The following is a 23,320-nucleotide window of genomic DNA, read 5'->3' as shown; positions in this document are numbered from 1 at the left end:
TTTAGATTAGATGCATGAATTATCTAAAACTTTATTATAAAAAAACATGCATATGATAAACAAGTACCTGCCAGGTACCTGTTTTGCTTGTCAGTAATATTTATGAAATCCTTCAATATCCTCATGTTGAAACGAATTCGGCCTAAAATGAATACAACGGTAGATTGTAGACATCGACCTCAAATGGAAACGAAAGATCCGTGTAGAGAAAACTTGAAACCCCTCATAGAATAGCCTAGAAATGGACACAAGAGTAAGGAAACTTACTGGATAAAATTCAAATTCAACTTGAAAATTCAGTTTAATTGACAAAAAAAAATATTTCTATCGCCTATCAAACCGAATCGACGTCGAAATAATATTTTTATTTCGCCGTCAAAAGTTGGTTGCCAGTCGGTGACGGTCAGTAGGCAGTAAACGGTTAATTTGCCTACCCTTAATGTTTTTGGTAACTTGGTGGGAAGGGAATAAGGGATTGTTCAAATAATAATATATTTTTTTAATTTCTAGTTTTATTTTTTTGTGCATGGGAGATATATAGTCTCCCACGCACAAAAAATTGTTGTGTTCTTAAGCATATGATGTTTTTATTTTTATTATTTTTTTATTTTTTATGAGAGTTCTAGAGTCTATCTAAGGGAGGGCTGTAGTTTTGGAGTCTACACTCCGAAGCTCCCAGTATTGGTCCCGGCCCTCTCCATCTTTTGAATATTTTGTGTGTTGTAGTATATAAATAGCTAAATTTGCATATTTGGGCAAAAATAATTAAGTTTGACTCATGTCTAGAAAAAAGGCTTGTCCATTGGCTCTATTTTATATATAAATTATTTTATACCCGAACCTTAGACGGCCCAAATTTGTTATTTTTAAAGAAGTACGAATCAGAAATAGCATGTGGGAGCAATGTAAAAGAGTTTTTAATACAACATAGAGCTGAAGCGGCACGATACAGCTATGACAAAATGTCAGGTTTCATTTTGATAGGTGCTTGAGTTGAAAATTAAAGTATATATATATATAAAAAGCCCCTACCATCATATGGTGTAAAACCCTTTTTTTATACCATTCAATAGAAAATTGACACCTCAACTTTTCTCACAAATAATATAGAGCAAGTCCACACACAATCAACGCTCTCCCACTCATGATTCAAGAGAAACCCTCTCTTGCAACAGCCAAGAGAAACGAAGGTCACCTTCAATGCTTAATTCTATATGCATCTAATAGCCTTAAAGATGATCATCTCTATCTCTGTTCCAGACTTAGTTCCAGATTCGGTGAGTTTATTTATACAAGGTTTGGAAAAAAATTGATAATAATTGGTTTTAGCATAGAATTTTAGTCTCTAGCCTAAATATAGTGGACGCTCACAGAACTTGTTTCAGTAGACAAAAGAAAAAAAAAAACAAAAAGATTGCAATTTTAAATGGATAGCAAAGACCCAATCGCTTCAAACGAAAGTTGAGGGTGGCCGTTGTTTTTCTTGAATGAGATTAAGCATTTAAAAAAAAAAAAAAGAAGAAAAAAATCAAAGCGGGAGAGTGGGAAAAATGGAACAAATGTGGGTCTTTCCCACTATTGATCTTTAACCAAAGAAAAAAAAGAACAAGATATAAGAATTATTCCAAAAATACGGTTAGAAGCGGTCTATTTAACAAGCTGGTATGCTTTAAAGTTATTACTACTGAATGTCTTCACTGCTGTCCAATGAGTTGATGCATTCAATCGAAAAACAGAAGGGTTTCTTTTGAATTGGACTGGTTTGATCGTGTGTGGACATGCTTTTGGTTATTTGTGAAAAAATTTTAGGTGTCGGTTTTTATTGGAGGGTAGAAAATACATTCTTTATACAAGACCTGACTAGTTATTCTCATATGGTAATTCTGAAACCAAAATTCCCACTGGGCTTCATAGTGCTGAACTTAATCCGTTCGATGGGCTGGGCCCATCTAAGCTGCAGCCGGACTCCGTGGGCATTGGCCACATTGGTCCAAGGAAAAAATAAAAAATAAAAAAATCAATAAATCGACATCCTACAAAACCCTAAAAGGAGTACACCTCTTTGTATCTTCATTTGCAGCAAAGAGAAGCGGCGCCTCTGCTCGACCCGGCCTCAGCGACTCAAGCTCTCATCATGAAGGTTTCTATCTCAACGCCTAAATCTCTCTCTTCTCTCTCTTTCTCTCTCTCACTGAATCTGGCGTTCTTTGTGGTTTTGCAGTTCAACATCGCAAACCCGACTACGGGATGCCAAAAGAAGCTGGAAATCGACGATGACCAGAAGCTGTTAGTTCCTCTCTCGCTCTCGCTCACGCACACACAAACACACATTTACTAAAAATTAAATCTTTTGTTTACATGTTAACTTGGGTTTCTATTTGATCATAGTTTTCACGCTAAAGATGAATCTGTTTCTTTCAATTGTTGAATCCTATGAATCAGACAATTTTGGCCCAGTTGGATCTAACCTTACGTTATCATGATATAAATAAACCAGACAGTACAATAGTATGGAGAAGTTTGGCTGTCTCATAAAGTTCATAGGCTTGGGCACATTTGATTGTTCTCGCATAATTTGACAGACATTCTTGTATGGGTATAAACACAGAAATATGCAAACCTGCGTCTATTGAAATTTGGGGTCTTGTGTATATAATTGCATATCACTATTAATTCTTGGGATTGAAGTATGAGCTTAATTAATGTTAACAGTAAGCATAACTATGAAGATTTTGCAGGCAAATATATAGTATTTTCCTTTGCAAATATTTTGATGAAAAATTTGAATTATTAGTAGATCTTATATTACTTTGAAAAAAAAAAGGTGCTGAAAACATTTAATGACTTGATTATTTATGTACCTTTATAGGATGAGCACTCTACACTCCCCCAATGTGCTTGAGTGGTTCCTGTGGTATTTTTTCTTTAATATTTAATTTGTTTGATTATAGAAAGAGACTAATGAGTTTAGTGTCATTCATTAAGAGTTGTTCACAAATTTTACTAACTAGTAGAGAAATCTTTGGTTTGAAGCATCTGTTGTAAGCAGCCCAACTTTTATTTACCATGCTTTATGTTTGATTGATATGGCGTTTTCTAAACTTGTAGGCAATGATTTGCTTGGATTGACAACTTCTTAAGTTAGCCTTGTGGCCAAATGTCAAATTTTGTAACGAGTGGAATATCACTAGATTACAGTCAATTAAAATAGCAAATTCCTTTTAACTAATGTTTCTCTTTATGATACCTGAGGATATTCTGTTCTCTTTCTTTGACCTTTTAGACGGGCATTTTTTGACAAGAGGATTTCACAGGAAGTCAATGGAGATTCTCTTGGAGAGGTATGCACTGACAATGTTCTGCATTTCCCAAATCCTATTGAGTCTTCTAAATTTCTCAAAACGTTTGTTTGACAGGAATTTAAGGGCTATGTTTTCAAAATCATGGGAGGCTGTGACAAGCAAGGATTCCCCATGAAGCAGGGAGTGTTAACTCCAGGCCGTGTCCGTCTCTTGCTTCGGAGAGGTTGGCCAAAATTTCTGTTTTCAGTGCTTACTATTTTTACTAAAATTTAAATAGTCATTAAACGCATTTTGCTAGGACACATGTTAGATTGTCTCAGAGAACAGTGATAAGGACTATTTAAATTTTTCTGGCCAGGAACTCCTTGCTTCCGTGGGTATGGTAGGCGCAATGGAGAGCGTAGGAGGAAGTCTGTGCGTGGATGCATCGTCAGCCCAGATCTTTCTGTTCTGAACTTGGTTATTGTGAAGAAGGGTGATCATGATCTTCCTGGTCTGACTGACACTGAGAAACCAAGAATGAGAGGTCCGAAGAGGGCGTCAAAGATCCGTAAACTTTTCAATCTCTCAAAGGAGGATGATGTTCGCAAGTATGTGAACACTTACCGTAGATCTTTTACCAACAAAGCTGGTAAGCTTCCTAATTTCAGTATTGAATTCATTGGGCAGAAGAGCTTGTGAATATTTTTCCCTGCTTGTTAAGGCTTTTAAAATGGATTGAGAAGGTTCAATTTGTAATACAGTTGCTATAATTATCAGCTGTATGTTTTCTATAATTGTTAAACTCAATGCTCTGCTTCTGCGATTGGCAGGGAAGAAAGTAAGTAAAGCTCCCAAGATTCAGAGGTTGGTCACTCCATTGACCTTGCAGAGGAAGCGTGCAAGAATTGCAGACAAGAAGAAGAGAATTGCTAAGGCCAAGTCAGAGGCTGCTGAGTACCAGAAGCTCCTTGCCTCAAGGCTGAAGGAGCAAAGAGATCGTCGTAGTGAGAGCTTAGCCAAGAAAAGGTCCAGGCTCTCTGCTGCATCTAAGCCATCTATTGCAGCATAGGTCCACGCTCTCGCAAAGACATTAAATTTTGGTTATAAGATGGATATCATTGAAATTTTCTAGTATTCTGAAATACTTTTATGATTGCTTTGTTAGAAGCATCTTTAATGCTTTGCTCTTCATTTGATGTCGCTGACATATTTATGGTTTCTTATGTGGGATTGTTTTTTAATTGTTGCATCGTGATTTAGTTCTTTAATCTTATTTTTTCTATTTTAAACACTAGGTTATAGTTATGTCCATCTCCTGTTTTTTCCACCTTCACTTGAATTGACGTTGTTGTGAGTGAACCTTAACCCGGCAAGAAGTTCTCTCGGGGCTGTTAACCGCCCTATTGTCCGGCATGATCTTCACAGGGCTTGAAATTGTTATGAGCCTTAACTCGATGTTTTCGTTCAATGATATTTACTTTTGTGAATAGGAATAAAGCTATTATCTAGTGCACAGCTGAGCGTCAACTCAAATATTGAGTTTCATAAAAGGTCTCATGGAGCTCCGAAATAGAGATCAGAAAGCAATCTTGCAGAACGGTGTCACTTCAATGAAGCAGCTATTATTACTAGGTATCGGGGACAGATTGAAGTTAAGAGTAGGCAAAATTACTAGGTATCCGTATCATGGCATTTAGACCTTAAAAATTAAAGGGAGGTACTAACATTTATCTAAAATAACAATACGTTAATTAGGCGATTATCATGCTTAGAATTACGCCAATTATGGGAGAAAATATCGGGTACCACTCCAATAGTTAACGAAATAAAATTTTAATTAATGAAAACTGAGCAAAATTTATCGGGACCACTCCAATCACAAAGCATCGCAAATACCAACCAAAAGAACACACAAGACCTCAATAATCTCACCAAACATACCAGATTTCTCTCAAATAAATTTAAAACCACAAGGAATAATTTTAAAAAGTTGTGCGTGTATATATCTTCTTCTTTTAAGACTCGAGCTTTAGATCAGTTCTAATACAAGACAGACGTAATAATAGAAATGACGTTTTAATACAGTTTTGCTACTAAGATAAAAGAAATTTAAAATAAATAAATGCCTTATGCAGTGTTTCGGCAAGGCCATCACCTCCTAACTTAACAAAAAGGCAAATAAATAAATAGAAACACAAGCACGAAAGGAAAAAAGAAAAGTTTCAGAAAAAATTTGCATTAAAAATTGCTTCTTTTTTTTCTTTTTTTTTTTTTTTTTTTTTTTTACTGGCCCTACCCAGACCCAAAAAGAAAACTTCTTAGGGGTATAATTTTTTTTTGTTATTTATCTGACAAAAAAGTGAATGAAAGTCTTAAATTGAAACTAACATAAAGCTCAGGAATTAAAATAAAAAATTTTAAAACTGAAGTTTATAGTCGAAATGAGGTAAATCACGAGGATTGAAACACTGAAATATAATTTTTTTTCACTTCAATGACACGCTTTATCAAGAAGGAATTAGGCCACACCCTTTCTGTCGATTAAAATTTCAATCAAACCAGTTATGGTTGCAATAAAGACAATTTAACAACTCTATAAGCGACTGAAGGAATAAATACATTATTATGAAATATACGTCTTTTTTTCTTCCTTTCTTTCTTGTGTCTTTAACAACTCTATAAGCGACTCAATGAATAAATACATTATTATGAAATACAAGTCTTTTTTTTTTTTTTTCTTTTTCTTTCTAATTACTTTCTTTGTTGAAAATGAGGATTGAATGAGACCCATTACATTATAAACTCTAGCATATTGCTGTGCCCGAATTTTCTATGCGTATTAGAAATGACATAAATTTAGCAGAGACATGGCATCCAAAGTTTAGAGTTGCAGACAACGATCAGGGAAAGCCTTTGTAATTATTTAACTCTCCCCATACTGCCAGCTCAACTTCTTCCCACGACTTTGCCGTTCTGAGTTCATTCCATATGTCGAAGATGGCTCCCAAAATATTCTCGTCATGCAAAATACAGTAGCACCTATGCCCAAGAAAACATCCAAATGAATCCCACCACTGAAAATATGGCGTTGTTCAAATACATAGAGAGACCATTTACTTACATGGCAAGGTATGAAAGTCGTCCAACTTTCTCACCACCCTCCTCTGATTCATGCTGTGGCATTTTTATGAAAGGAAGTTTATAGCTTTCTAAAAATTGCTTAAGGAGCCTCTGGTCGCCTCTAAATATGTCTAAATATATGGGGATCAAATCAAAAATAGGATCTCCTGCACAAAGAATAATGAATCAGTTTGACACCAATACGTAAGTCATGCTTCATAACCCCATGACTCTAGAAATATCTTACTTTGTTCCCTATTTATGGTTCATACTTTTGACAATATTTTGCACTCACATTATCCTATGAACACAAATATATCAAAGCATACAAGACAAACTAAATTTGTAAGTCATGCTATAAAGCAGCCTGTGGTCTTGTACTGTAGCTATGTTCTATTTGTGTCATAAGGTAGTAGCATACTATACATATCCTACCGCAGAAGTTGCTCATGTGGCCAACAGCTTAGCCGACAATAATTGGAAAACCAGTTTAGGCCATTGGTGTCTAAACCAATACAAAATCTCTGTATTGTTTCTTTTAATCAGATGACTTTGTCTACCATGAATAATGAAATGCTAGGATCATTTAGCACAAGCAGATCTAGGGGGAGAACGAAAGGGTGAAAGAGGGGAAAGACTAGCAGGGTTAACATTTTCACATATTACGACTCAAAAATGCATGAGAATTGAATACTATCATCTATGTAAAACAAATCTGTATGGTAAAAGATTGGTTCGTAAAAAAAGAATCTAAGAGACCTAAAAGAACTTAAAATATGAAGCCTCAATTTTCATGAAGAAGCATACAGTTTCAGAAAAAAGAAATAAAGTAACAGTTAAGAACCACATACAACCCACATATTGAAACTCATACAAAAAGTAATCATAACGAAGAACTAGGAAATAATGAAAAATAAATCCAAGTATATACAGTAAACATGAAATTGAAGTAATTCATGTCATACCACCCCACCTGTACTGTTTAGCAAGAAATTAAATCATATTTATATATTGGAAATTTGCACAAACACTATTTTTAAAATAAAAAAAAAATCCATGAAAACATTTAAAAAAACCATAAGTTTTAGTGAATAGAAAAGGATGAAAAAAGTGTACATAGTCTGAATACTAATGAAAAACAATACAAAAAACAATTAACAGTCCAAGAACACTATTAAAGATTAGCATTAAACCTAATTAAGGTCTCATAATCAAAATTAATTGAATCACATAAAAGAACCAGATATAGAGAGCTGAGTGTCAGCAAAACGAGCAAAAATATTTACACAAATATACAGACATGCACAGGGTATATGTACATTACACAATACTTCTATGGAATATACATCCAGATAACTGAAGAATGTCCCAGAAATAGGTCAGAAACTGTCTGAAGTAAAAGCAGCCAGCAGACTGCGGTTAAGATTTGAGCAGTAGGCTACAATATTTAAAAGTTTATATTCCCTTTTCCCCCAGTATGTACCCTGCCCGACATTGTCATGCAAAAATAGAATCTTTATTTGACCCAATTATCATATATTTCTAAGATTTCCCATAAACATTTTTATCGAATTGAATCAAAATCTGTCATGTCATCAGGTCCATACTCAGCTCTATGCTAATCATGATTAAAGAAGCCTAAACAATCACTAGAACAAGTGCATATCCAATACATGGAAGTCTAATTGAGTAAATGAAAGCACTAACCTAACGAAAGATCACTGAAATCAAGAATGTGGCTAGGGCACCATGATTTTCCCTTTCCACCTTCATCACAGCCATTCATAGAGTCATCATCTTTGGCATTTTCACTCAAGAACAAACTAACCAACCTTGATTCCATGTGAATATTATCATCCATAATATCTGAGTGTATCCAAGAGCAAGGTTTACAAACTTTATTTAGGCCATTTTCACCCTGAAGTCAAATAGAAGACTGTGTTAGTCACAAATAGAGACTAATCTATCAAAGGACATGTCGATAAAAAATGTTCTGTAATAATGAATCAAATTGGTAGGATGGGCAAGAGACCTCAAATACATTAAGCAACTTCGCAAAATCATCTGGGATGTATTCATCAACTTTCTCTATCAGTGTGTTAGGAATCGGATTGCCCCTACAATGTGCAACAAAAGTATATCAGAGGTCTCACATTAAACTCTATGATTTCATTTATAAAATGCACAAATGCAGCTCAATTTTCATGCCAATATATAAACCATCATTATCATCACCATCTAAGAAATTTCACAAGGATTCAAGAAACAGATATCAAGTTGCAAGTAAAACTAGATCTTCAGCAGTACAGAATAAGTCTCTTGCAGATCAGGGAACAATATGATGCATTGTTATATGCACAACCATAGACTAACAAGAAAAGATACTAGAAAAATCTCAGGTTTTTGCCCTAGATATATTTGATTGAAAGAAATAAAAAGTAGGTAATGCCAAATATAAGGTCACCTATCAAAGCACTACTTTACCTATGAATTTGGTTGAAACACAGTATCCCTTTAATTAAGCACTCAAAATTTTACAAACCCATGCAATTTTCACAGCCACAACCTGATAAAGCACTAATTAGGATATTCAGACATGTAACAACATTCAGGCTGTTACTATCAAGCACAAAAAGCCAATGCCTTGACTAGCAAAATCTCAAGATATAACTGAAGACTCCTACAGCAAGAAGGTATCCAGTTATCGAACCTTTTCGTAGAGAATCCACTAAGTTAGACTAATTACCATCAAGAACATACGGATATAATGACCAGAACTGAGCAAACTTGCTCAATTAAAAGCTATAATATATAGGACACTTCTTAAGGACAATTGGTATGTCAACACTTTTCAACAAGATGTGCCCATCTTTATTTTCTGCAATAAATGTCGGAAAGCAAAGATGCCTTTTTGTTAGATTATTAGCAAACAATATTTATTGCTCAATGTACTTTCTATGATTTTTCTACAAGCATGCACAAAACATAAATATATAAGCCCCCCAAAAAAGAGTAAATTAGCCTATGCACACACACAAAGGGTTTTTGTCAAGAAATTTTAAAATCAGTTTTCAGAAACACAAACATTTGGAAGCATAATTGAAATCGATTTTTTTTTTCTTTGCACAAAAGCTCCACAGGCAAAGGTGTACCTCATTAATATATTTGGGGGAGTTCTGTGTCTATGATCTCAGCATATACATTTTAAAGAAGATATACAGATGGGTACTAATGAGTATCATAATAAAAATTACAGTGGAAGTGTGTCTACTGCCCAACATGACAATCTCCAAAAACTGAACACACTCAGCAGTCTCAGTCTCCAACACAGGCACTGGGTGTCGGACACAAGATAAAAGCTACAACCATCTATGCCTCACATTTTTGGTATATCTTCTTTATTTTTTGCTAACAATTGCAGGTAGATGTTCTAATATGAAAGACATAGGCATACCATTTAGACAAGCGACTTGATACATCCTTCTTCTTCCTCATTAAAGTTCTGATGAAAATTTCCCATTCGGCTGAAATTTTTGAGTTAATGGGAACAGCCTCCATAAAACCATTAGTAAAGGGCAATTGCAATTTCAGCTCAATATCTGAAAAAATTGAATGATTAAAAGGTGGAAGGGGCAAGAGATGAACGTTACGGAGCTGCTCTCCCAAAAAAGAAGCTAAGCTTAGTGTATCTTCCCATGACAGGCTATCTCTCCTGCAAAGAGAATATAATGAAGTCAAGGCCCGTTATTGAATTGTGCTACTTTTAGCATATCCTAAAATCCAAAAGTTTGTGGCATTTCAATTAGAAAGAGAAACTATTTTCACTTAGTAACTTACAATTGAGCAAAAATCTTCCCTTTGCACCGTTTTATTATGATGTATGGCCATATACTAGTGCATCCTGCCAGACCAATTGATTCATGTATTGAAATCGCAGCTTTTCTGTATTCTAATTGTTTCTTGCTCCATACACCAAAAGGATATTCATCTACTTTGCAATTTTCTGGACTCAGATTGCTCTCAGCAATCACATCAGGAACTCCTTTTCCATCCCAAGAAACAACTTTATAAGACCCATTTTCAAGGTAAAGAATCCCACTTGCCAAAACATCAGGAATGTGATTCTTCAGAGGGGAGTTGACTTTACATAATAGATTGTAAAACTCAAGCTGTTAACATGCAGTAAAATATTAGGTTTGTGTAAAAGATGTTATCATTCAAAAGTATAAGTAAGATCATACCTCGGTGCCTAAACCATAAATTGAAGCTTCCAGCCCTCCTTCAACAAAAATTTTGATTACAGTGTTTTCCATGAGATAAACCTGTTGAGAAAATTAACAGCATATTACCAGAGTCAGAACATAACTTCTTTGGCCCCAAAACTGAATTATAAGTTGATTTAGTGTTGTATAATACAATTTTGTCATGTTATACCAGTGTATAGCCACCTAAATTCAACAAGGACATATAATGAAGAAGCTTCAAAAAATGCACCCAAGTAATTTAGGTCTCATTTATTCTTAAAGTTAACACACCTAGTTCATTGTGGCTTACACATAACCAACAACCAAACTACTTGCCACAGAAGCATCATCTTCATTCAATGTTGATGTGTCATGACCTCCTCTACTTTGTTGATAGAAACAATCAAATGCCAAGAATTGTTTATTGCTAGCTGATCATTCCTTTGTTTATTGCTAAGTATCAAATTTATCAATCATCTGGTGGCACATGCCAAACAGATATCAGATTCTCAACCTGATTCAAAGCACTGACTGTCATGAGCCCCAATTGTGCTAGTTGGTCCCAAAAACACATTCAATGTGAAGTCAAGTCAGTGGGGCCTCCAGTTTTCTTTTTCTCTTTGGATTTGGGGTGTTAACTGACTTCGTGATTCTCTCCTAATGGGACTTGGCACATTGTTTTGTCCCACAGCTTAAATTTCTTTTTTAGCTGACTTTGATCAACTACAATGTCCTGTGTGACTGGCTTATTTTATTATGTTCTTTCTTGCTTCTGTGCTATCCAAAAAATTAATTTGTCACAGCATCCAATGAACTTCATGGATTTATCTCTTACTAAAAAGAATTGGTCCAGGATGTCGTTGAATTGATTTCCCATATTTTTTACAACATCATGAAATAATACACCTCAAAATAGAAGCAGCAAGTTAAAATGTAACAAATTAATATGTGTATCTTTTGAGAACCATGATTAATTAAAAAATAGATAAACCAACTTACAGGATTGCTACCCGTGCCAACAGGAAGCCTCTCATCATCTGTAGGAGAAGGCAAATTGTGGAAGGCACAAATTTCTGCCAGGCATTCTAACCATTTGTCCGCATTTAGTGCGAGACATGCTCCCTAAGACATATCATAGCAAAATATGAAGCAATAGAGATGAGAAGAAACAATAACAGGCACTTCATTTCAGCAACAAGGCAAATTCCTAAAAAGTAATCTAGCAGAAAAAACTTGTAAAATCACAAAGGCGCATAGCAAACTGTGTTAATGAACTCGAATATATAAGAGGCATGAAAGATGTGTAAAGAGGTTACGCCTCAAAGAGGATCTCCTCGGAAACAAACTGCCTCATTGGTCATAATTACCCTAAGCAAAAAATATCAATTATTTGTCTTGTAAAGAGGTTGATAACCTATGGCATAAAGTATGGGAATATCTTTATTGAATACTGCTACTAGCTTCCGTATTTAATAATTTTCACTTCAACTTGATGGACATAAAGAATAAGCTAACAAGGAAAAGTATTACCTTCCATATTAGTTCTCTCAATCCTGGTTTTCCAACCCAAAGCTTGGATAACCAGTCTCTCATTTCTCGTTGTCCCATGCAGTTGCCTGCGCTCCATGGATGAATGTAGTGGTCTTTCTCTTTATCTAAAAACATGGATAAGAAATTTATATCATATGAAAAACCTTGTTTCCACATATTATATCTTCTAGAGGCACCGTTGGTAGTTTTTTCATGATTTGGACCATCTCCAGGTTTCTGAATTCTGGCCCTCTTATCTTTCCTAGCCAGGTCTGGGTAATTGAAACTATCATCTGCATCCTCAAAACTGCCTTGTTCAAGAGCAAGCAATCCAGCACGGCAAACTCCCTTATGGCGATAACCAGGGGCCATATCCAAACATGCAAATTCAAAGTTTTTGGAATTCACAAAATTTTGTGTCACAGCAATAGTTGTTTCCAGATTCAAGACACAATGCCACCATCCACTCGGAACGAAAATTGTCTCCCCAGGTAGTTGGGTACACTCTACTGGCTTGTCTTCATCAGCAAGTAGTGGATAAAAATCTAGCCACCACTATACACAACAAGAAAAGCAAAAATATCTGATAAAGGTAAATTAACCAGATGCTACAGAATATAAGAATGATTATGAAGTACCACAATTTCTGCATTAAATACCTGCAGCGATGATGGAGTCTCAACATTGACATCACCATCTTCTTCATTTACATGTACTGTGGCTCCCAGGGGCACTCTTCCTGGTGGATAAAATGCCCACCTACATGATTGACATTGCTCCTAGCAAGTTATTTCAATCACAGTAAAGCAATACAAAGCGTGATAGATCTTATGCAGCCAATAGTATGAGATACAAATGATCCATGGCAGAAAAATCATAAAGGCAGACCCCCAATTAATGATTGAACGGGTTTGATGATATTCCCAAAATTAAGCAAATAAAAAGTAGCCACCTCTTGCTTAGGTTGTATTATACTTATAATCTAGGAATGAGATGACTTAAAATCCATCAACTCCCACATTGAAGAGAACCTCAAGCATGCATCAGATTCAATGGGCTTTTATTTCCTGAATGTGGGAGCACATCAACATGCTTAAAATTCCCATGAATTTTCCTTTTCCCCTACATTGATTCATGAAAAAAATAAAAAAAATCTAATCTAGAGCTGTTGAGTAATTATTAGTGTAGTAATCTGGACTTCCAAAAACAAACAGCACACAGTTTCATCAATTACCAGGTATATACAGGCATAGGCTGCAAAAGACAATAGGTTGCATTTAAAAACCATGAATTAATTTGGGTAGAATGAATGCACAGATACACACTGTTATTAAGGGATTTACCTTTTACGACCACATAGAAGGGTATTCCAGGCACTGGTAAGAGCAGGATCAACATGCCAAGAGGCACCAGACCTCTCTGGCCCAATTATAAGCCATCTAAATGGTGGTCGCTGATCTCGTTCTAAGACATCAAAAAAGTCTTCTTGAAATAGATGAGGGACATTGTAATCCTTCAACAAACCAGGTGCAACTTCCCCAAACTGCAAAAAAAGTAAGAATAATTTTAAAATTTCAAAAGAAACAATTAACAGAAAACAGCATAAAAGAGTAGTGATAATTTTGCACAAATAGAGCACCTTGTCATCAAATATATATAGTGGATCCTCATCATGCTGAAGTTTCATGTATGAGACATAATCTTTAAATTTCATCAAGATTTTTTGCGAACTCCTTTGAGAAATTCTGAAAGCTGTGTCTCCATAGTTCAGCAACAACTGGTCAAGCATCCATGTATGCCTTGCCGGCCAAGTGTCCGTCAGTCCAGTAAGCAAAAGCTGGTACACGTGTCAACAACAATCCATGTGAATAAAATAAACAATATACTAGATATGATTCACAACTTGCCAACTGAATTAATGAAGAAATGTCTAGTGCAGACAACAGGCCAGAATATGTTGGTAAAATCATGATTTCCTCTAGTTTTTCCTTTTTCTTTTTAATCATGAAAAAGAAGAAAGAATGGTCAGTAGGTCTGGAAATTCTAAATAAGACTGGCATGATAGGTGAGTACATAAACATGTTTAAAATCAGATGTAGCCAGAACACACAGAGTGGAATTTGTGATGTCTGTATCTGTGGTTATAAGAGAAGTCGTGTGGTGGAAGTAGACAAAAGAGTAATAGCCATTCAACTGGCAGAGGTTTTTGGGTGGTGGCTATACTGCAAATGTAGTTGGCAAGGTGGCGACAGAGTGTGCCAAGTAGGAGGTGGCAGCAATATAGTGGTGATGATAGTGTTGGCACAATAAAGGCAGAGATAGCATCTAACTGACGGAATTTGCAGTGCTAGTGGTTGTGCAGAGGTGGGCAATGGCTCCAGCGGCAGGGACAGTTAGTCTTGGTGGCCAGTGTGGTATTGGTAGGAAAGATGGTAAAAGTCTGGTGGCAATGGTGGCCAATTCTTTCAGAGAAAAACTTGTCCCTTCAGCAACATAAAAACTATAAATCAAGTGCACAAATATAGATCCATATAAATAATAAAAGTCGCAAATGAGTTTACTGTGAAATGATTACAAAAAAGGGGTAAAAGGAATAAAGAGAAAAGTGGGCCAAAGGATGACATGATAGATCTAAATGAGGAATATGTTCATACATAATGATTTGGAAGACAACGGTCTCAAAAGAAAATCTAATTAAATGGATATGAACCATTATCACTTTACCGGTTTCTTCCCATCATACTGATGATAAAACTCTTCTAAAGTAAGGTCCTTCTTTCTTTCCACAGTACCATTATCAAAAGAAAATCCGTTCAATGTGGTATGGCTCCTGTATAATCTTCTGTACAAGAACATAGAGCTGAACCCTGCAGGAAGGTTATAAACATGACCTTCAGAGATTTTTGTTTTTTTTTTTGTAAAGTGAAAAATATTGTTATGGTGACTTCAGAAAAAGTTTCTCAACATAAAATATCAATATCATGACGAAAAAATGAACCCCTGGAATAGTTGTTAAATAATACTCCACCCCATATAGTCGATCTTTTATTCCATTTTGGGATGTTCCAAAATATGGTCCACTTTGAAAAGTCAATGGATACAAGTTTGATAAATTTCCTAACCTATAACATTTTATTTGAGAGATAATGCATCAAATGATGTCTGCTTAAAAAGTTGGATTTCTAAACAGGATCAACAACATAGGAAAGAAGGAATACCAAAGATACTATGGCAAGAAACAAGTTACCATCAAAATGCAGTGGTTTTCTGCAGGGTTCTTCATATTCATTGAGAGGCTGCTCCCTGCATCCAAAAGGACAACAACCATTCATAATACATATAACAAAAAATTCCAATTATAATTTTTATAGCTCATGAAAATCCCAAGAATAAAAGGAATTAGTTACACCACAAAAAGAATAAACCTAGTTTCAAATCCCAGCAAAACCCCCTGATACTCAGCAAAATTATAGCATGAATTGTGAAACATACAAATGACGAGCTGTTTTCTTCCATGACCCTTTGTACTGAAGCGGGCCATTTAGTCTTTTAAAGCATAGACTCATCCACAATGGTTCTTCATTGCATAGTATGTACATCACACTGCATATCAGAAAGAAACAAAAGATACAGAATTATAGTAGGAAGAATGGAAATCTGCCTCCTAAACTTCCTTCGCCTTTCTTTTAAGATAATAAATTAATAATACATACAACTAGATGAACAATTTCTTCCAGCAAAATTCACTATTTAAAATGAAACTTATGACGTTGATAGGATCTCTGTTGTTATTTTAAAACGCATGAACCTAAACTGGGAGTCATGAGTCAACAAATGAATTAAAGACTCTGAAGTTAATATGTTTTAGCACACATACATTGGGGCATTGCCGGCATAAATTGGTTCAATAGGACTCAGGAGAGAAATTTTGCTTTTATGTGGTTAAGAATCTGTTCAACACTTCTTTACAGACTATATATGGATACAAATTTCATAAGCTATGGAACTAAATTCATGACGGAATTGCACTACTACCTAATCTGAGGCATATTCATAAAAACATCGCGAGAAAATTGGTGTCACTGGCTCTCGCTCCATTCCAAAATCGATTTATTGTTCTTAGCGGCAAAAATCAAATTCAAAGCACGAGTATAGCTATCAATGAGGAATTAAGAAATGATAGAAATGTGTAAAGCCCGAATCTTTCAGTATTGGAATAGCTGTGTATAATTTATAATACAAAAACCTAGAAATGCGGATTAGAGAACAGGTTTGAACCTGCTGACACAAGCGAGGCGAGCGAGATCCCGAGGAGATAGGTATTCCAAGAGAGCGCAGAGGGTTTCATCGGGAAGGACCTGAAGGTCTCCGAGGGCGTCAGTTCTGCGGTCTCTGGGCCCCAACGCCTGGGCCTGAGAATTATCCATTGCTGTCCTTTTGCGAGATGAAGAAATGAGATGCGGTTGAATCACAAGGTGTTTCTCTCTCTCTCTCTCTCTGTCTCTGTGAGTATTGTGGTTCGTTCTTTTTCGAAGTTGTGCTTATCGCTTGGAAAGAACGCGGCAAGTTGGCAGATAGGCGGGCTTTAGATAGTTTGCAATTGCAACTGCGTGCGCGTGCGACCGCGTTTCTTGTGCGCGGGTCTACCGTGTGGCGTGTGCACAGAAATTTCACGCCTGCGCGCTACGGAGTGCGGTGAGAATCGTGAGATGGCTGGCTCTTTTTCTCTTTTAATTTTCTTTATGAGAAAGCGAAGACATTTTACACACGACCAATCATAAGAGTCTCTCTGTAAATTTGAGAATTTGAACTTTGGCCAGCAATACGAAACCACTTCATAAGATTTTTCTTTTTTTTATATCTATATAATCTATGCTCTACGAAATTTATTTCCCAACACTTTTCTTTATATATTCCACCACCTATTCCGGATGGTTCAATATCAAGTGAGTTCATTTAGGCTACCCCAATATCATAAAAATTTAGAGAGCCTAAAGGAAAGAGTTGTAAGAATCACTGGTTCCAAATAGCTGAGATTGCAAAACCCACTTATTTGAGAAAACTGGGCTCTGCAACCCCATTCTATTAAGTTGCCCAGTTTTCTCAAGTAAATGGGTTTTGCAATACAACAACCCATAGCCGAAAACAAAAACAAGAAATATGCGAAAAGAATGGTTCGGCCCAGGTAGTAAGAAATCTGTCTTAGACAATATTTATTGCAACACTAAGCCAACTTGACAACGACAACAAAAAAGGGTGCACTTGAAGATGCAGCACCAGGACCTGGATCCATTGAAATGGAGGGGATCCATTTAGTTAAAACAAGATAATGTTTTTGTCAAAACCAAATATTTTGGACAAGTTTTGAACAAAAATACCCTCTTGTTTTAACTAAATGGATCCCCTCCATTTCATTTAAAATGAAAATGATAATGAAATGAAGAGGATCCTTCTCCCTGCACCAGAGCCACTAAAGCGAAACTCCATTGTGATGTCTGACAAGGGAAGTACTTGACAATGAAGGCGCAGAGGACACCACATTTGGACTTGCAACTGGATTTGAATGTCTCCATTACAAAAGCGGATTCCAGCTATCGTATGACTCACGTGAACCAAAATAAGCGAGTAACACATGCAAACTATGCGCAGCACATGGGTTACACGAGCTGCCGAGGGGGTCGCGGCGATCGGAAAGGTGAAAGAATAAGAATGTTGTTGACAGGTTTAGTAGTAATGTTAGAAAGTACGTTTTTTATCTCACAATTATTTCACAATGCAGACATGATAATTCTAACCAACCATTTATATTAGTTCTTGTTAATATATATGTATAGTAATACCCCAAACATTTTCTGACGAATAAAATGCAGCATCTTTTCCATTTATTCCACTTTCCTTTCATAGTCTCACATCATCAACTTCCTTATAAGTATACACATACAATACAAAACATAAATAACTAGAAAAAAAAAAAAATGAAAACTCGAAAGTGATCATGCTAATACAACCACTTATAACTTAGGGGCGAAGAACAAACATATTGGTGGGCATTTTGAAGCCCTGCTCTAGAACCCTAAGGAGGGAAGAGGTTGCTGAGATCTCATCCTCCTCTTTCTAAGACGCTCGGCAATGATGAAGGCAAGCTCAAGAGCTTGTGAAGCATTCAGCCTGGGGTCACAGTGGGTGTGGTAACGTGAGCTTAGGTCATCAAATGTCACGGTTCGTGACCCACCAATGCACTCTGTCACGTTCTGCCCTGTCATCTCAAGATGAACTCCTCCTGGGTGGCTTCCTTCTTGCTCATGCACGTCAAAGAAGGCTCTCACCTCATTCTGTCCAAATAATAGAAGTAAAGGATTAATTGCATTTTACTTCCCTAAATACATTATCATAAATAAAAGCCCGTCTGTCCAAACAAATTACCAATTATATTGTCGAGAATAATTTTAGTATTGAACCACGAACTATTCACAGTTTCAATCGTCACCAAAGTTCCAACAAAAAAAAAGAAAAGGTTTTACAATCCTTGCACCAAACCAAACACGTCATATGGATCACTTGGGTCCAATCACAATTGGGTAGAGTATCATGGAGAGTAGAACATAGGAAGGGAAAGTGAACTCAACTGTTTTAGATCAAATGAGTTTCTATACCGCAAAATTGAGAATTTTATACTGCAAAATGAATTTCAAGGTCCGAGCCTAACTTACAGATGGGGAAATATGACCGCTCAGGAAATAAAAAATAAAAAATAAAAAGATGGGGAAATGTGGCCACCTACCTACCAAAGGCAGCATATCTTATGAAAAATTATTAAGACACCCAACTTGACTGTTTCACCCGAACACATCATACAATTTGTCTCTTTCCACACCTACTACGCCTGATTATATTATTTCATACAAGTCAATTGCTAGAAAATGAAATGATCTTTCCTTCAAGCTACTGACTAATCGCTGTTCGGGACAATTGACTAGTTGCCCCACCTAATGAATGATCCACTAGCTAAATCACCTAACTTTTCAAAAGCAGTCAGGATGCACCATAGATTAGGTTGTTATATTAAGTGCAAGCACTGATTGGTGATTGATCCATCTATAGGTATTAAGGATCCCGAAAGCAATTTGGGAGAGAGTTTTGGGGTTACTACCAAAGCAAATACCTAGTTTATTAATGAATTTTAATATTTGGTAAATGAATTCTTAATCCATTCTAGTTGTGATACTTAATTGTTCTTTTTTCCACTTTTTATAAGAACTTCATTCTAAAGGATGTTTGTTTCTCTGAACGTTATGGAAAATAAATAGATGTTTTCATTTCTATGCAGTGTATGATACCATTTTGCAGCATGCATGCAACTCTTAATAATTACTTCCACCCCCTATCAGTGAAAAAAATAAACGACGAGTAACATAAGAGAAGAAATTGATGAGTAAATACCCTGATGGAGTCGAAGGGGCGAGTTTTGAGACCGCATGGAGCCTTTATTGTGTTTCCATGCATAGGATCACTGACCCATGTGACAATCTGCCCTGATCTGCGGACTGCCCTAATTAGATGAGGAAGTTTTACTCTCATGTTTTCAGCTCCCATTCTTGTGATTATTGTTATCCTCCCAGCTTTGTTCTGAGGATTCAAAATCTCGATGAGCTTGACAAGCTCACTTGGATCCATCTTATCACTGACCTGAAGCACAAGAACCACTCTTTGTTATTCATCTCATAAACTCATCATCAGAATAACAGAAAAAACTTGCATATATTCACATACAAGTATCGAAAACAAATACTATTTGACTTAGAGTTGGGACTAGAGCAATGCTCCACACAATTTCCAGTCTATTACTGGTTTCATCTTGGAATAGAACCATGTAAAAAATTAAAAACAGGATTAGTGGTGCCAATAAAACCAGCTTGGGCCAACATCTAAATCAGCTTCCCTTGGGTGTTTCATTCATCCAGTGGTTTTCAAAATACTTCACTTGTTCAAGTTAATGTTGTTCGTATCAAATTATCAGATAATCAATGTTTATGATTGAATTAGAAGAATAGAAAGCATAGTAACCTTAATGCCCAGGGGATTAGCAATCCCTCTTAGAAACTCAACATGAGCACCATCCAGCTGCCTGGTACGCTCCCCTGCCCATAGAAAATGGGCAGAGCAGTCATAGTAAAGGCCTGAAGTTGAATCCAACCTAGTAAGTGACTGCTCATATGGCAAGAGCAAGCATTCATGGGATGTCCAGAAATCAGTTGTCGTCATAATGGGATGGTCAACAGTGAGTCCAGCTGCAGTCATGAATCCAAGGGCCTCATCAACCCGATTAGCTAGTTCACGGTACCTGCCATGTCGAGACGATAATTAACATAATGATGACATACAATTATCCGTCAAAAGAAGGGAAACCAAGCTTAACGCGTTTGAATTTAGAATCCTAGAACCCAATTAAACTCATCACACTTTAAGAATTAGTCGATCATGTTATGAGAGAATTAGCCATAATTAAAAGGACAAAAAATTCCTCTAAACCAGTTTAGAGGAAATTTCCTTTAACCCACTCTAATAAATGCCAAATGTCTTCTAACATGTTTGAGTTCCTTAAAAATCAATGTTTGGGTTCCTAAGTTAGTAGAAGGGTAATAAATTACTGTTAAGAATGTTAAAGAAAACACGTGCATCTCATATGTTAAGAGGACATTTGAGATTTATTAGAGTGGGTTAAAGGAAATTTATGTCCTTATCAACAAAAATAAAAAGCCTTCGAATACTCAAAAAAGAATATTCCTATTAAAAATTGACATTCCGAACAATCTATCCACATATGTTATTGGTGAGATGGTATCATGGATTTAAGCTGCATAATTTAAGCTGCATAATTCTTCCACACGCCAGCCATATGAAAAGACAGGATACCATAGGACACGTTGATACCATTTAAGCTGCACAATTCTCCCACACGCCAGCCAAATGAAAAGACAGGATATCAAAAAACACGTGAAAGACGTGAAACAAAAAAAAAAAAAAAAAAACACGTGAAAGCAGTCCATCATTCTAAATAGGCAGATTTTTTATTTTTGGATGAATGAGTAAATAGGCAGATTCTTCAAGGAACAATCATAGAAGAGCAAGTAAAAACGTAAAGGAAGGCAGTTCTGGACAACCTAAAAGAAACAACCAAAGAAAGTAGCAAGCGATATGGATGGATATACTATATATGATATGAATTCATCTGCCATATAGTTATAGACCATGTCATCAAACCAAATAGACAGGAAAAGTGATAAAAAAAACATATGTGAAAATGACAAAAGTAAATCTATGCTGTAAAAACCTTTCAGTTCTATGCGCCACATAGTTCCAAGAAAAGTAATACAATTCCCAATTATGAATCTCTCGTCTGAGATGACACATACCTATCTCCCTGCTCGCTGTGCTCCGCGAAATCCAGATTCCACTGGGTGACCCTCTGCATAGCAGCATACCCTCCGGTAGCGAAGGACCTCAGAAGGTTGAGAGTGGCTGCAGATTGACAGTAGGCCCTAATCATCCTCTGGGGGTCCGGAATCCTCGACTTTGCGTCGAAAGCATCTCCATTCACATTGTCCCCTCTGTAACTCGGCAGCTTCACACCGTTCTTCTCCTCGAACGGATCCGATCTTGGCTTCGCAAACTGGCCAGCCATTCTCCCCATCTATAAAACAAACCAAATCACACAAATTCAATAATCCTATCCAATGCCCCAAAAATTCTAACAATTTAGAAAGAACCAAACACAAAAGCTTAGACCTTGATAACGGGCATTTGACCTCCGAACATTAAGACGGCACCCATTTGGAGGATGATTCTGAAGGTATCACGGATGTTGTTGGCATTGAATTCCTTGAAGCTCTCGGCGCAATCTCCACCTTGCAGAAGGAACGCGTTGCCCATGGCAGCCTCGGCCAGCCGCTCCTCAAGGTTCCTCGCCTCGCCGGCGAACACAATCGGAGGGAACGTATCGAGGGTCTTGAGCACCGACTCGAGCTCCTCCTGATTCGGGTACTCCGGCAGCTGGAGCGCCTTCTTGGTCCTCCAGCTCTCCACGCTCCACGTCACCGGAACCGCATTGTGGGTCGTCTTCGCCGTCGTCTTCGTTGGCGTTGGCGTTGGCGTCGCTTGCTGCTTCGCTGGCTTGTCGGAGACGACCGGGTTCTTGGCGGGCTCGGCAGCGTGGACGGCGGAGATCGAAGGGAGTGATCTGCGCCTGGAAGGGATGGAGGGTTGTTGGGGTTTGGTGGAGGGTAGGAGAGAAGACTGGGTTTGAACGAAGGATTTGGTGGGAATCACAGAGCTGCTTGTGAGCGCCATTATTTTGTCTCTCCCTGTCTCTTTATTTGTGGAATGTGAGATACGCAGATGTTCAGGGGTATCTGGAGAGGGTAAGAGAAATGTAGGGGATTTTATAGAGGATTAGCTTTGTGGGTTGGGCACTTGGGCTGTTTGTCTGGTGGAACAGAGACGTGGCGGGGGTAGTTGAGGGTGGGGGTGTTTTCTAAAATTTGGAGAGACGTGAAGGGTATTCTCGGGAGTTAGACCATGTTCGTGTGTTAGGTTCTTTTCACCCCTTGACGTGCGATAAATTAATAGTAATAAATGTTATTAGCAAGAGGATTGAAAAAGAAAAATAGAAAAATCTTCTTAATTACTCTGTATAATATTGATTTGGTCCAGCCGGTTCAGAGGATCCGGATCCTAAAATTCTTAAGGAATTAGTTTCTGAAATTTTAAATTTATTTATTTTATTCAATAATCATTATTCTGTCATGTCTCACTATTAATAAAATAATAATAAATTTTTAATGATATTAATAATCATTATTATTTTATTAGTAGTGGGATACGTGGCAAGATAATAATTTTTTGATAAAAATGAATGGCTTAGATCTAAAATTTCAAAAATTAGAATTTCCTTAAAAATTTCAAGAGATCTGAATCCCTGTTCAAATGCTTTTGCTGTAGTTTTTGTGCATTTGCATATACATATTATAAAACATGCATATAAGTTTGAGATTAAATTAGTTAAGACTTAAGTTATTTAATTAATTTAAATTATAAATTTTAATATTAATTAAATAATTAATGATTAGCATGAATTAAAAAAAA

General features: G+C 36.6%; 3 protein-coding genes across 4 annotated transcripts; 1 reads left to right on the top strand and 2 right to left on the bottom strand.

The window, feature by feature from the left end:
* The first annotated feature begins 2,042 nt into the window (after positions 1-2,042).
* On the top strand, positions 2,043-4,525 carry LOC132190315 (small ribosomal subunit protein eS6). Its single transcript, XM_059605267.1, has 6 exons — positions 2,043-2,140; positions 2,222-2,286; positions 3,284-3,341; positions 3,417-3,525; positions 3,661-3,933; positions 4,115-4,525. Exons 1-6 carry the CDS (start codon positions 2,135-2,137, stop codon positions 4,351-4,353), a joined length of 750 nt encoding a protein of 249 aa, XP_059461250.1. The 5' UTR covers positions 2,043-2,134; the 3' UTR covers positions 4,354-4,525.
* Positions 4,526-5,670: 1,145 nt separating this feature from the next.
* LOC132189855 (lysine-specific demethylase JMJ21) lies at positions 5,671-16,982 on the bottom strand. Of its 2 annotated transcripts, XM_059604670.1 has the most exons (16): positions 16,457-16,982; positions 15,671-15,781; positions 15,426-15,481; positions 14,903-15,045; positions 13,818-14,015; positions 13,522-13,721; positions 12,838-12,937; positions 12,179-12,733; positions 11,648-11,770; positions 10,646-10,726; positions 10,242-10,573; positions 9,859-10,116; positions 8,437-8,521; positions 8,112-8,322; positions 6,406-6,571; positions 5,671-6,323 (listed from the first exon to the last, which is right to left on the bottom strand). In XM_059604670.1, the coding sequence occupies exons 1-16, from the start codon at positions 16,603-16,605 to the stop codon at positions 6,185-6,187; spliced, it is 2,907 nt and encodes a 968-aa protein (XP_059460653.1). In that variant the 5' UTR covers positions 16,606-16,982; the 3' UTR covers positions 5,671-6,184. The 2 variants fall into 2 exon arrangements, with proteins under 2 accessions (XP_059460653.1, XP_059460654.1); XM_059604671.1 differs by lacking the exon at positions 14,903-15,045 and having other exon boundaries at positions 5,674-6,323; positions 16,457-16,546.
* Positions 16,983-18,036: 1,054 nt separating this feature from the next.
* LOC132189286 (phospho-2-dehydro-3-deoxyheptonate aldolase 1, chloroplastic-like) lies at positions 18,037-22,635 on the bottom strand. The gene is made up of 5 exons (XM_059603953.1): positions 21,965-22,635; positions 21,592-21,869; positions 20,243-20,519; positions 19,619-19,864; positions 18,037-18,510 (listed from the first exon to the last, which is right to left on the bottom strand). Exons 1-5 carry the CDS (start codon positions 22,523-22,525, stop codon positions 18,244-18,246), a joined length of 1,629 nt encoding a protein of 542 aa, XP_059459936.1. The 5' UTR covers positions 22,526-22,635; the 3' UTR covers positions 18,037-18,243.
* Between the last annotated feature and the right edge of the window lie 685 nt (positions 22,636-23,320).

This window comes from Corylus avellana, chromosome ca8, assembly GCF_901000735.1.
Source record: "Corylus avellana chromosome ca8, CavTom2PMs-1.0".
Lineage (NCBI taxonomy): Eukaryota > Viridiplantae > Streptophyta > Magnoliopsida > Fagales > Betulaceae > Corylus > Corylus avellana.
This window is presented reverse-complemented; position numbering and strand designations above follow the sequence as displayed.